The sequence below is a fragment of the Bufo bufo genome, chromosome 10, assembly GCF_905171765.1.
Source record: "Bufo bufo chromosome 10, aBufBuf1.1, whole genome shotgun sequence".
NCBI classification, from domain to species: domain Eukaryota; kingdom Metazoa; phylum Chordata; class Amphibia; order Anura; family Bufonidae; genus Bufo; species Bufo bufo.
The window spans coordinates 117,479,684-117,492,297 of NC_053398.1; the positions used below are offsets into that span (position 1 = coordinate 117,479,684).

Below are 12,614 nucleotides of genomic sequence, written 5' to 3' on the forward strand. Positions count from 1 at the left end.
CTCCACGGGTTAAAAAATTTGATTTCCATTTTTTTATTTTTGTGTGATTTTGTCAGCACATTCAACTATGTAAAGAACAAAGTATTTCAGAAAAATATTTTATTAATTCAGATCTAGGATGTGTTATTTTTGTGTTCCCTTTATTTTTTTGAGCAGTGTGTGTATGTATGTATGTATGTATGTACATACATACATACATACATATACAATATAGAGTGACATAGTGTAAACAAAAATCATAATCGTGATCACTAAATAGTGTCAAATATATTAAGATAAGTGCCAAAATTCATGTGACAACACCAAACATAAAATATAAAAAAAACGCCCAAATAGTATCACATTATAATCTCACTCTATATTGTTGATTACAATATGTTGTGAATATTATAACTCATTTTGCACATTTGTTATCATTATGTATTTATATTATTATTTTTGTGTTTATTTTATGTATTTTATTATAATTATGCATTTTTTGCACTTTATTAGTATTTAAGTTTTATCACTGTCACTTTTAGTGGTGACATTCACATGTATATCACTGTGACTATACCCTTTATGTTTGTGTCGTGCTAATACCGCGCAAGATTATATCCCATATTATTATGGGATATAATCTTGTTTCATGTGGTCACCTCTCTTTCTCATATTCTTGCTACCTATCACCCCCTAAAGTCAATACTTTGCAGAGCCACCTTTTGCGGCAATCACAGCTCCAAGTCGCTTTGGATAAGTCTCTATGAGCTTGCCACATCTTACCACTGGGATTTTTGCCCATTCCTCCTTGCAAAACTGCTCCAGCTCCTTCAAGTTGGATGGTTTGCACTTGTTAACAGCAATCTTTAAGTCTGACCACAGATTTTCTTTTAGATTGAGATCTGGGCTTTGACTAGGCCAGGGATGGGCAAACTGCGGCTCTCCAGCTGTTGCAAAAAAAAACAACTCCCAGTCTGCCTACAGCTATCAGCCTACAGCAGGGCATGATGGGATTTGTAGTTTTGCGACAGCTGGAGAGCCACAGTTTGCCCATCCCTGGACTCGGCCATTCCAACACATTTAGGCTACTTTCACACTAGCGTTCTGCTGTCCGCTCGTGAGCTCCGTTTGAAGGGGCTCACGAGCGGAGCAGAACGCTTCCGTCCAGCCCTGATGCAGTCTGAATGGATGCGGATCCGCTCAGACTGCATCAGTCTGGCGGCGTTCAGCCTCCGCTCCGCTCGCCTCCGCACGGCCAGGCGGACAGCTGAACGCTGCTTGCAGCGTTCGGGTGTCCGCCTGGCCGTGCGGAGGCGTGCGGATCCGTCCAGACTTACAATGTAAGTCAATGGGAACGGATCCGCTTGAAGATGACACCATATGGCTCAATCTTCAAGCGCATCCGTCCCCCATTGACTTTACATTGAAAGTCTGAACGGATCCGCTCAGGCTACTTTCGCACTTAGAAATTTTTCTAAGTTATTAATGCAGACGGATCCGTACTGAACGGAGCCTCCGTCTGCATTAATATGATCGGATCCGTTCAGAACGGATCCGATCAAGCGCAAGTGTGAAAGTAGCCTTACATGTTTCCCCTTAAACCACTCAAGTGCTGCTTTAGCCGTGTGTTTGGGGTCATTGTCCTGCTGGAAGGTGAACCTCCGTCCTAGCCTCAGATCACGCACAGAGTGGGACAGGTTCTGCTCAAGAATATTCCTGTATTTAGCACCATCCATCTTTCCCTTAACTCTGACCAGTTTCTCAGTTCCGGCTGCTGAAAAACATCCCACAGCGTGATGCTGCCACCACCATGTCTCACTGTGGGGATGGTGTTCTTTGGGTGATGCGATGTGTTGGGTTTGCTCCAGACATAGCGTTTTCTTTGATGGCTGAAAAGTTCAATTTTAGTCTCCTCAGACCAGAGCACCTTCCGCCATACATTTTGGGAGTCTCCCACATGCCTTTTCGCAAACTCACAACGTGCCTTTTTGTTTTTTGCTGAAAGTAATGGCTTTCTTCTGGCCACTCTGCCATAAAGCCCAACTCTATGGAGCGTACGGCTTATTGTTGTCCTATGTACAGATCCTCCAGTCTCTGCTGTGGAACTCTGCAGCTCCTCCAGGGTTATCTTAGGTCTCTGTGCTGCCTCTCTGATTAATGCCCTCCTTGCCCGGTCCGTGAGTTTTGGTGGGCGGCCATCTCTTGGCAGGTTTGCTGTTGTGCCATGTTCTTTCCATTTGGGTATGATAGATTTGATGGTGCTCCTGGGGTTCATCAAAGATTTGTATATTTTTTTATAACCTAACCCTGACTTGTACTTCTCAACAACATTGTCCCTTACTTGTTTGGAGAGTTCCTTGGTCTTCATGGCAGTGTTTGGTTAGTGATGTCTCTTGCTTAGGTGTTGCAGCCTCTGGGGCCTTTCAAAAAAGGTGTGTGTATATGTAATGACAGATCATGTGACACTTAGATTGCACAGAGGCGGACATAATTTCACTAATTATGTGACTTCTGAAGGTAATTTGTTGCACCATAGCTTTTTATGGGCTTCCTAACAAAGGGGGTGAATAGAGATGCACATGCCAATTTTCTGTTTTCTATTTCTAAACAATAGTTTTAATTATATATCATTATATATATTCTCATTTCACTTCACCAACTTAGACTATTGTGTTCTGATCCATCACATAAAATTCAGATTAACAAAACATTGAATGTAACAAAATACAAAAAAAGTCAAGGGGGGTGAATACTTTTGCAAGGCACTGTAATTATTTTTTTTTCTTATTTCTTGCTTCCTTGGTCCGGTCTCGCAGAGACAGGGAACGGGCGCTAAGTTGATGGTTTACAGGGTTGCTTGGTTACCCTGTCAGATGTTGTAGCGCATTGCTGTGGTGCGCCGTGCGCCGGGTCACGTGGAGATGCCGAGACGTCTCCTTGGGAGGCGGGCTGGAATGCATGGCTTGCGTTCCACCCCTCCTCCTGATGAGCCTGGTTTCTCCATAGGTTGACTGTGGCGCGCATCACCAGGTGGGGATGCGCTTTGTAGGATACAGCTGATGTGATTTATGTAAGTAATTCATCAATACTTGGCGCCCCTTTTTTGGATTTAAAAAGGGGCTTTGGAAGTGTTATTATACACTTCCTGGAAGTGATCTTGATATAGGTATCTACCCGTACTGAGGGATATACCCATGCATGTAGTAACAGGTAGGCCGTTTTGTGATATTCATGTTTTATAGTGTATATTTTTGGATTTGGTGACACTTGACGTGTAAGCTCTTTTTGGGGGTAGTAGCAGCATAGGTCAGGTGATTCTGGCACCTGTCGTTTTCCTTTCATTATCACTATTATATTGTGTACATGGATTTTGATGCAATAAAGTGTATATATTTTTGACTATATTGGGTATGTCTTTGTTGTTTGTTAGTGAGCAACTTTATAGGTTTATGTTCTGGTAAATATACATACCCTGATTTGTTGTTGTATTGAGGTCTGTTTTGGGTTTGGTACATGGCCACATGAAGTCTGCAAAGCAGAAGCTTCTATCTATTCTGGCTAACAGACCCCCATATGTCCTCATCTGCAAAATGGCTGGATGCGACAGCCCCTTTAATTGAGTTAGGACTTTTCTCTAACCCCAATTAAAGGGAATGTGTCACCAAAAATCTTTTTTGCCAGTTCAAACCAGATAGCGACACATACTCCTTTTTTTTCTCTACTATGTTTTTATTTTCTGATTTATAGATTTAATTTTTTTTTATTCTGCTTCCTGAACATGATTATGGGGGTGTCCATCTTGCCTGAGCTGTCGTTAACAGCATTTAGAGATATGCTTTACTGCAGGCCCCAAGGGCCATAGACAAAGTGGCATGTTCTGTGACCTGAGCTGGGGTCAGGAGGGAGTAGATAGGCTGTGATATCACCTAGTGTGAATGGTGGATCCCAAAAAAATGCACCTAAAGTGAGGAAAAATGCATATCATACTTCCCTTTAGAATTTTGGCTAACATCTGGCTTCAGTGTGAAAAAAGCCACAAATACTGCTATGTGAGATGGTAGTGGTGTAGAAGTCACTTTCAAATCTATTCCGTAAGGGTATATGCACACTGTGCAAATTTGGAGAATAATGCAATACTGGCTAAGTAGATAAGATTTTCAAATTCTCATGTACACAGTGCGGAAAATGACCTGTAATGCTGATTTTGAAATCCAAAGCATGTCCATTTTTTGGCAGATTTTCAGTGCGGATTTTACACTTTCCAATGTGAAGGCTGAGATCTGGGGCAAATTCACATCAATATCTGCAACAAAATCCGCACATAAAAATTGCAGATTTTGTTGCGGATTTGGTGCAGAAACGCAGGGAAAAACCACATGAAGATACACATAAACTTCAGTGCCGTGTGCATGTACTCTAAAAGTGCAGATCTAGTATTAATGACTGAACCTAGAGGAATTTGCACATGGAGCCCACGTACGTCTATACACGGGATATATGTGTTTCAGGAACTACACTTTTGGACAAAAAAATAAATAACACACCCAGATAGAAATGTGGGATTGCTGCAAAACATAGCATAAAATTATGTCTCAGGCAGATATGTAAATGATTAGACATTGGGTCTTGCCACAAGAGGGCGTAAAAGTGCATCTCTCACTGCTCTTTAACAATGATCTCAGAGGCTACTTTTGGGTAGTGTACCTCTTGGGGAGAGATCGTTCATTCTTTGAAGTGCCTCCATGATGCACTTGAAGACATTTTGCCTGGTTGACAGTAGGGATCGACCGATTATCGGTTTTACCGATATTATCGGCTGATATTCAGGATTTTGACAGTTATCGGTATCTGCATCTATTTTGCCGATATTCCGATAACGTATGGGGAACACACATCGCGCTGCTGTCAGCGCGATCCGTGTACCCTCAGCAGCACAGGGGAGAAGGAAGCAGTGTCTCCCTCCCCCTGTGATGCCGCCGCCAATGAAGAGACAGATGAGAAGAGGAGGGGGAGGGGCTGTGGCCACTGCGCCACCAATGATATTAACTTACTCATTCATTCAAATTGAACAGGAGGCGGGAGCTGGCTGCAGAATCACATAGCCGGCTCCCGACCTCTATGAGCGGTAGCTGCGATCCGCGGTAGTTAACCCCTCAGGTGCCGTAGATCGCAGCTACCGCTCATAGAGGTCGGGAGCCGGCTATGTGATTCTGCAGTCAGCTCCCGCCTCGTGTATATGAATTAATGAGAGATTTCTCTTCATTGGTGGCACAGTGCGCCCCCCAGTATTAATCATTGGTGGCGCAGTGCGCCCCCCACCATTAATCATTGGTGGCAGTGGCTACAGGGTCCCCTCTCCCCTCCTCCGATCGGAGCCCCAGCAGTGTAAGCCTGGGGCTCCGATCGGTTACCATGGCAGCCAGGACGCTACTGAAGCCCTGGCTGCCATGTTCAGCTCCATGCTGCTGTGTGCACTATGCACAGAGCAGCAGGGACAGTGTGAGATCCTATTCACCCTGATGGAGATCTATCAGGGTGAATAGGACAAGGGTTCTAGTCCCTAAGGGGGCTAAAAGTTAGTAAAAAAAAAAAAAAAAACACCAAAATATTAAGTATAAATGAAAAAGAAAGATTTACAAAAAAAAAAACCTACACATTAACAATAAACATATTCATTTTCAGCAGATTTGTGTAGGATTTTTATTTATTTTAAAAAAAATGAAAATTCACAGACTATCTTTATAAATTATCAGCTATCGGCCTGAAAGTTCACAAATTATCGGTATCGGCCCTAAAAAATCAATATCGGTCGATCCCTAGTTGACAGTCTTTGAGGGGGCATATTATTGGACTGAGAATAGCTGGATGTCATTTCGACGAATTGCCCACCATCTAGGTTGTTCTGACCTAGCTTTTGGGAGCAGAGGGCACGCACACATGGCGAACAGGCTCCAGATAGCCCAGACAGCTCACTGGAAGAGAGGATCGTTTGATCCACAGACAATCATGAGCAGCTCCCACGGTTTTGTTGTCCACCATCCAGACACAGGTGCCACCTTCATTACACACCCCTATCTCTGCCCGGACTATTTCTAGGGTCTTACCAGAAGGAAATTTGGTGTCATGATGCCATTGACAGCCATCCACTGTTCCCTTTATTTGCAGAGATGTAGTGGACTGGAACTGCATCGTCTTTAGCAATGAATCCAGGTTCTGTTTGGGATCCAAAGTCGGTTGGATTTGAGTATGGAGGCCTTGTGGTGAATTCTTCAATACTGCCTTTTCTGTGGCGCAACACACTGACCCAATTGCTGGTGTGATGATTGGGGGAGCCATTGCATATGACAGGCCCAGTTACAACATCTGTGGGCAGATGTGCCGAAGTATACCATACAGAACCTATATACCTCCATGCCCAACCGTATCTCATCGTGTATCCAGGCTAGAGACGGCCCTACAGGGTTCTAGATCGCCTTCTAGATCTCCTTTCAACCAGTTGTACGGTTTTCCCCAATCAACTCTTCCCTTTGCTCTAGTATTGTAATCGCTTCCATATATCATCATTACATTCACACATAGGAAGCTTCACTCAATTCCAAAAACTCCTTCTTAGTTTTTTTTTTTTTTTGTCTGAGTGTAGGTCCTGATGAAATTTTTTTGTATTTGTATTTTAGACAGCCTGACCCATTAGTTGCTTCATTATATCCTTAGACAGCACAAATGTGCGCATTTCCCTTCAGTATAATATAGTTTCTCAGAAACCATTTCTAAAGAAGAAATGGTTTAGCAAGGAAATTGCGCAAGTCTATGGGATTCTGATTAGAAACTGTCACATCTTTCACAAGAGGAAATAGGGTCAGGATTGCAGAGGGTCATGTTTTATTTTTTTTTTTATCTTAACCTTTTATTGCGTTTTTACAGAAGTAGAATCGTGCTGTGCTTGGATATGGTATCAACTGTTACAAAATAACAAAATGTAGCGAGCGTAAGTTACAGCATAGCATCAAAGGGTGTTATAAACCATAACCGTAACATATACAGGTCTAAATCTCAGGTCACCCTTAGAAGATCAAAGAGTATTAAATAGTTTGAAACACAGTTTACTGGTTTGGTGTCAAGGTTCTCAATCCAAAATGCTTTGTTGGCTTCATTATAACAGTCTCTCCAAGACTTCTAGATAAATTGATATCTGGAGTGAGCAATTCCCAGTGGGATAATTCCACCTTTCTGGACAGTTGGGCCACTTTCCTAAACTATGGTAGTGGTGGAGTGGAGGTTGCCGTTCAGGCCTCGTAAAGTGTTATTAGTGATTTGGCCATTGTCAGCAGGTGAATCCAAAGAGTCTTGGAAAAGTATCTCATTAAAGAGAGCCATAGAGTCAAGAAAATGATCTCTGGGGGGAAAAGGAATTAAGTCCCTGATTTATGACATTAGGGATTGCACTTCTGAGCAGTACAAAGTTATTTCCTATTCCCATATTTCTTGTTGTTTGATGTATTTGGAAGAGCCGAATGAAACCTTGCAAATCTTACTCAAAGCTTACTTTGGTAGGGTTGAGTTGAATCCATGCTCCCAGGACTTCAAATAGGTTAGGGGAGTAGTCTGTGGAGGTTGAATGAGTTGAGAGTAAAGAATTAAAGTTCGTTTTTGGGGGTTTTTCGTAGTAGTAAAATGGTCTCCAGCCATGTCACTGGTCCCACCTGACTTGAGTACTGCCAAGCAGCCACTTTTCTTATGTTTGGGTGCAAGTTGACGAATGGACTTTATCTTAGGATAGAATCATGTGAGAGACTAAAAGGGAGATTTAGGAGTTCAGAAATTTGCTGCATTTGAGACCCGGGGAGGGAAAAGGGGCTCAAGAACAATACTGGTTATTGAAAGCTATGATTGGACTTTGGCTTTCATGAGGGTATTTCTCGAAATTGGAGAGCTAGAGCAGGACAGTGATGGTCAAAGGAGAGAGGTCAAAGGGAGGCCTTTTGTTGCCTCCTCCACAGGCATTTTCAATTTAGGAAATTAGTCGAACCAGTTCACTCTGAACTGAACTGCATGGTAGTAGGTCTTAAAGTCTGGTAGTCTTATCCCCCTGGATATTTTTTGGGCAAAGCTAGGGTACTGTAAGCAATTCGTAATTTAGACACTTGCCATACATATATGGAGATAGTCCATTGCAGGGATAGAAAAGGGCTGGTTGTAGAGAGATTGACAAGGCTTGGATGAGATATAAAATGGGCACAAGGTGTTTCATATAGTCTGTATAAGTACCCCTGTGTAAGAAAAAAAATAATATTTACAAAGCACCCCGCCAAAAATTTTAAGAACTCAATTAGCAAATTTTTTCAGATGCATTAGTGGTGTGGCTCAGCCACATGTGAACCCGGCCTTCTACTGAAAAGAATATGGCTACAGTAAATCTATTTTGGAGGGAACAGCTGCTTTACATTCCCTAATGCCCATCATAAACACAAATCTCATGTGTTGGGCACAGTAGTAGTGGAAAGTTCTTTATGAGTTACTGTATCAGGCGATTTCTTTATCTGCACAGCGGTCACCTGCTGTGGCAGTCATTTACAAGAATCTAAGACACAGTTACGGTATCTCGCCTTCTCTGGTGTCATTATTCGAGGCTCTGCTTTCATTGAGTCCTTGCATAAATCTTTTAACGTAAATAGCAGGACTGCATTTCCCGACATTTATTGCTGTTGTCTTCCAAGGAACACCAGAGCTTCATGGAACCCTGCCTGGGAAACATTGTTATAGAGATGCATCAAAAGCTCCACCCCATGACGGATGGTCTACTGTGACCTCCGCGGATCTCTAAGACAAAGAGGCTGTGGCTGCTTGTTAGAGTGCCAAAAGCTTTTGGCTTCTGTCAGGAGAGATGAAGATGGGACATTACATTGCATTACAGTCCATGACCCATTCTTCCCAATGAAGTAGAAGGGCGTCCAAACGAGAGCCAAAGAGGCATGGTGCTGTAGTGTTTGGCGAGGATCACAGACACCTCAGTACTGATGAGATCCTTTGACATATCTCTATGACCATTTTTTTGCTTCACCTTTGGGTTGAATTACACAGATGTACTTTATGGTGTTTAATTATTATTCGGTAGAAAGTTAAACAGCAAAATTATATTTGTCTTGCAGGTCAGATTATGACGATTGGCGGCCAGCCCTGGCAAGTTTGCTGCAACCCATCCCATTTCCCAAGGAGTGAGTATAGTCTTGTGACTGTCCATTATCTGCCTTGTAAATGATAAGAATTGAAGAGCATCATTTAGACTATTTATTTTATTTGTATTGGTTTTTGGATTGGGATACCACAGTACACAAAGGAAGTCCATATAGACACTAATAAGATCAGAAAATAATCTTGCTCTACCGTAGTTCTACAAGACAGTTACAGTGCAGTTCCATATTATGCACCAGACCTAACTTAAAGGGGTTTTCCAGAGCATAATTTTATTTTCGGAACTGCTGGGAGCCTTTTGAAATAACAAATAATTACCCGCAAAATCTGCCTTTGGTCCAGCGCCACTGCTGCTTTGCCCCCTGGCACTGTCCGTTCACTTCTGATTAGTGGTCATGCACCATCTAAGCACATGACCAATGGGGCCAATCACTGATCTCAGTAGTGATACTGTTGAAACCAGTGATTGGCCACAGTGGTCACGTTCCATCTATTCGGACAGGCAGCAGCTTAAAGGGTGTTTGTTTTTATATTACCGTATTTTGTGTCCTGCTTATTTTTTTTTTGAAAACGTCGCTTCCCTGGGCTGTCTGGTATTGCACCATCCGAGACTGGAGTTCTTTTTTATGACAAACCCTTTGTCCCCACTGATCTCACACCCACCCCTGTAATGCAGTGGAAGATCTTCTCTCCTGCCGTGGCTGCTAGTGTTTTATTCATTTCTGACTTATCTTAAATTGCATTTATTTTATGTTTTTAAAGAGAGAACCTACTAGATGACAATACAGTCCAATCTGCAAGCAGCTTGTTATAGAGCAGGAAGAGCGGAGCAGATTGGTATATAGCTTTATGGGAAATGATTCAGTACAACTTGTCATTTATTTTTTGGAATCTCTGTTCTTTTTATACAGAAATAGCTGTCAATCACTGATGAGGTTTCCCAGTGGACTCCTGAGTATAAAAAGAGCAGAGATTTAAAGGAATATATGACAACTTATACTGAATCCTTTCCCATAAAGCTACATACCAATCTGCTCAGCTCCTCCTGCTCTATGACATGCTGCCTGCATTTGGCCGCATTTTCAAAGCCAAAATTCCCTTTAATTACATTGATTTTATTCCCTGTGATCCAGTGTGTTCTGGCAGCTTTCCCAATGTCTCATGAAACAGTCGTCTGTGCCACAACAGTATGGTATGGCACAAATTACATTATGCATCAAAAACATATTCTGTAACACAAGATGGTATGATGTGTCATAAACTGCGTCATGCGCCATACTTTATGGTCATTGAACCAGTAAGGCCAGACCGGGCTGGCTTCACCAATGTAGTTGTAATTGGTTCCTTGTTTACTAGTCATGAACTATAGGCCAATAAGGAAGCAGTTACAAAAAAAATGAGCCTCGTCTGAATGTGACGTCAAATGCTCTTAATGCAGAAGTAATGCTGGGGCCGGAGGGCAGCCGTCATCATGGAAAAGGAGACATATGTCATCTCCGTCCTGTTAATGCTATTTAGACAGCACGATCTGCTGCCAGTAAACAATGATTTAGGTGACCCAACGAATGAGCGTTTAGCTCGTTTATCAGGTAATCTGCGGCACTTATCGCTAGCGTGCGTTTCTACAACGATTGTTAGCGATGATCTGCCCAATGTTTGGCAAGTGTAGAGGGGCTCGTAGACCTAAAGGCCCCTTTTATGGGGCAATTATCAGGAGGGACTGTTCCTAAGAATGCTGGTTCCCAATGATTGCCCTGTCTAAGGCCTACTGCACACGACAGTTGTTTTTCTCGGCCTCCATTCCGTTTTTTTTTTTTTTGCAGATAGGATGGGGATCCTTTCATTTCAATGGGTCCGCAAAAAAATGCTGATAGTTCATCCATTTGTGTTCCACGTCCGTTGTCCGTGTTTCCCTTCAGCAAAAAAAAATAGTGCATGTCCTACTTTTTTCACTTTTGCGGACAAGGATAGGCATTTATTACAAGGGATCTGTGGGGAAAAAACGGATCCTCCAAAAAAAACGGATGCCGCATCTGGTTTTTTTAGCGGACGCAAAAACAACTGTTGTGTGCATGAGGCCTAAAGGTGCCTCAGATCACCTGATGAACGAGCAAATCCCTTATTCATTGGGTGGAGGCATCACTGGTTCAGACACCTAAATCATCATTTCTGGGCAGCAGATTATGCTGTCTAAACAGTCATCTGCTGCCCAGAAGCAATATATCTGTATGGGGACGAGTGATCACTCTAATGATTGGTCGTCCCCATACAGCGGAGATGGTTGCTGCATGTAAATCCAGCTTTCACCTGCTTTAACAAGCAGCAGTTATTGGGAACGGTTCATTCCCGATAATTGCCTTCTGTGTCAGACCATGAAGGGGCCTTGATGGTTGAAAAATCTTTCAGCCAATGCCTAAATGTCACACCCTGCTCATCCGAACGTGCATGTATAAGCCAGAAACGCCTTTTGGTAGTGGCTTAACTCCCTTCAAAACAAAGGGTCAGACATATTGGAGTTTAGCTGTCCAATCCTTCTTCGGGGGAGAGTCTCCACAGCATAGACTGTTGCCTGCTAGATATGCAGGCAGCAACGAAGTGTCCTGAATTTGAAAATCAATGGTGACACAAGTCCACACGTGTATATGTAAAAAGAGAACCGTTATTTTTATCCCGCAAATGCAATTCACATAATACAGGGATTAGGACTTGAAGATGAAAATATGGATAGGATTGGTCAGACGTCGTTCCCCTGTTTATTAATAGGTATGGGCAAATGAAACCATCACGTGTCCCAGAATTCAGTGTTACATTTACTTTTATGAGTTTTGTGAGCCAAATGGCTTGTGACTCAGTATCGTTTTGCGATGGTGACACGGGTTACCCTTTGGTGATAGAAATATTCTGTACCGTGTGTAAACTTGTAGGTTTGCGAAACTTGTTTTTAATCATATGGTTTCGGCTCCATTAAATTCTATGGGGGAGCTGTCCGTATTTATCCTTGAGACCTATGTGATTGGTGACAATACTACAGTAGCTTATGAACTGTGAACTCGTCATTGAACCCCTCAGCGATGAACGCAGCTTCTGACATTAAAATTGAGGCCTTTCAATAAGGGTAAAAAAAAAAAAAAAACATACCTCATCCATTTGCTCGGGGCCATCTTGATTGAAGAAACTGAGCAAAATCATCACGTCATCTAGGCCAGTCAAGATGGCTGCGACGGCATCTCTTCGAGCAAATGGATGAGGTATGTTTGGGTTTTTTTAGGTTTTTTTTTACCGCCATTTCAGTAAAAATAGATTTACCACGAAGCGCAAGGAAATTCAGCTTTGTGGCGAATCAAGTTTTTCCTAAAATTTGAATCAAAGTCAGACTTTGATTAGCTCAACACTACCCATTAGCCTGTGAAAACATTTGACAAGAGTTTTACAAATTCAGTCGTACT

General features: G+C 42.5%; 1 protein-coding gene across 4 annotated transcripts in view; it reads left to right on the forward strand.

The window, feature by feature from the left end:
* LOC120981239 (c-Maf inducing protein) overlaps window positions 1-12,614 on the forward strand; it is a 167,338-nt gene that overhangs the window by 123,327 nt on the left and 31,397 nt on the right. For all 4 annotated transcript variants that reach the window (XM_040410846.1, XM_040410847.1, XM_040410848.1 and 1 more), the window contains one exon: window positions 9,126-9,191. In XM_040410846.1, the coding sequence (XP_040266780.1) occupies window positions 9,126-9,191 (66 nt within the window). The remainder of the gene's footprint in view (window positions 1-9,125; window positions 9,192-12,614) is intronic.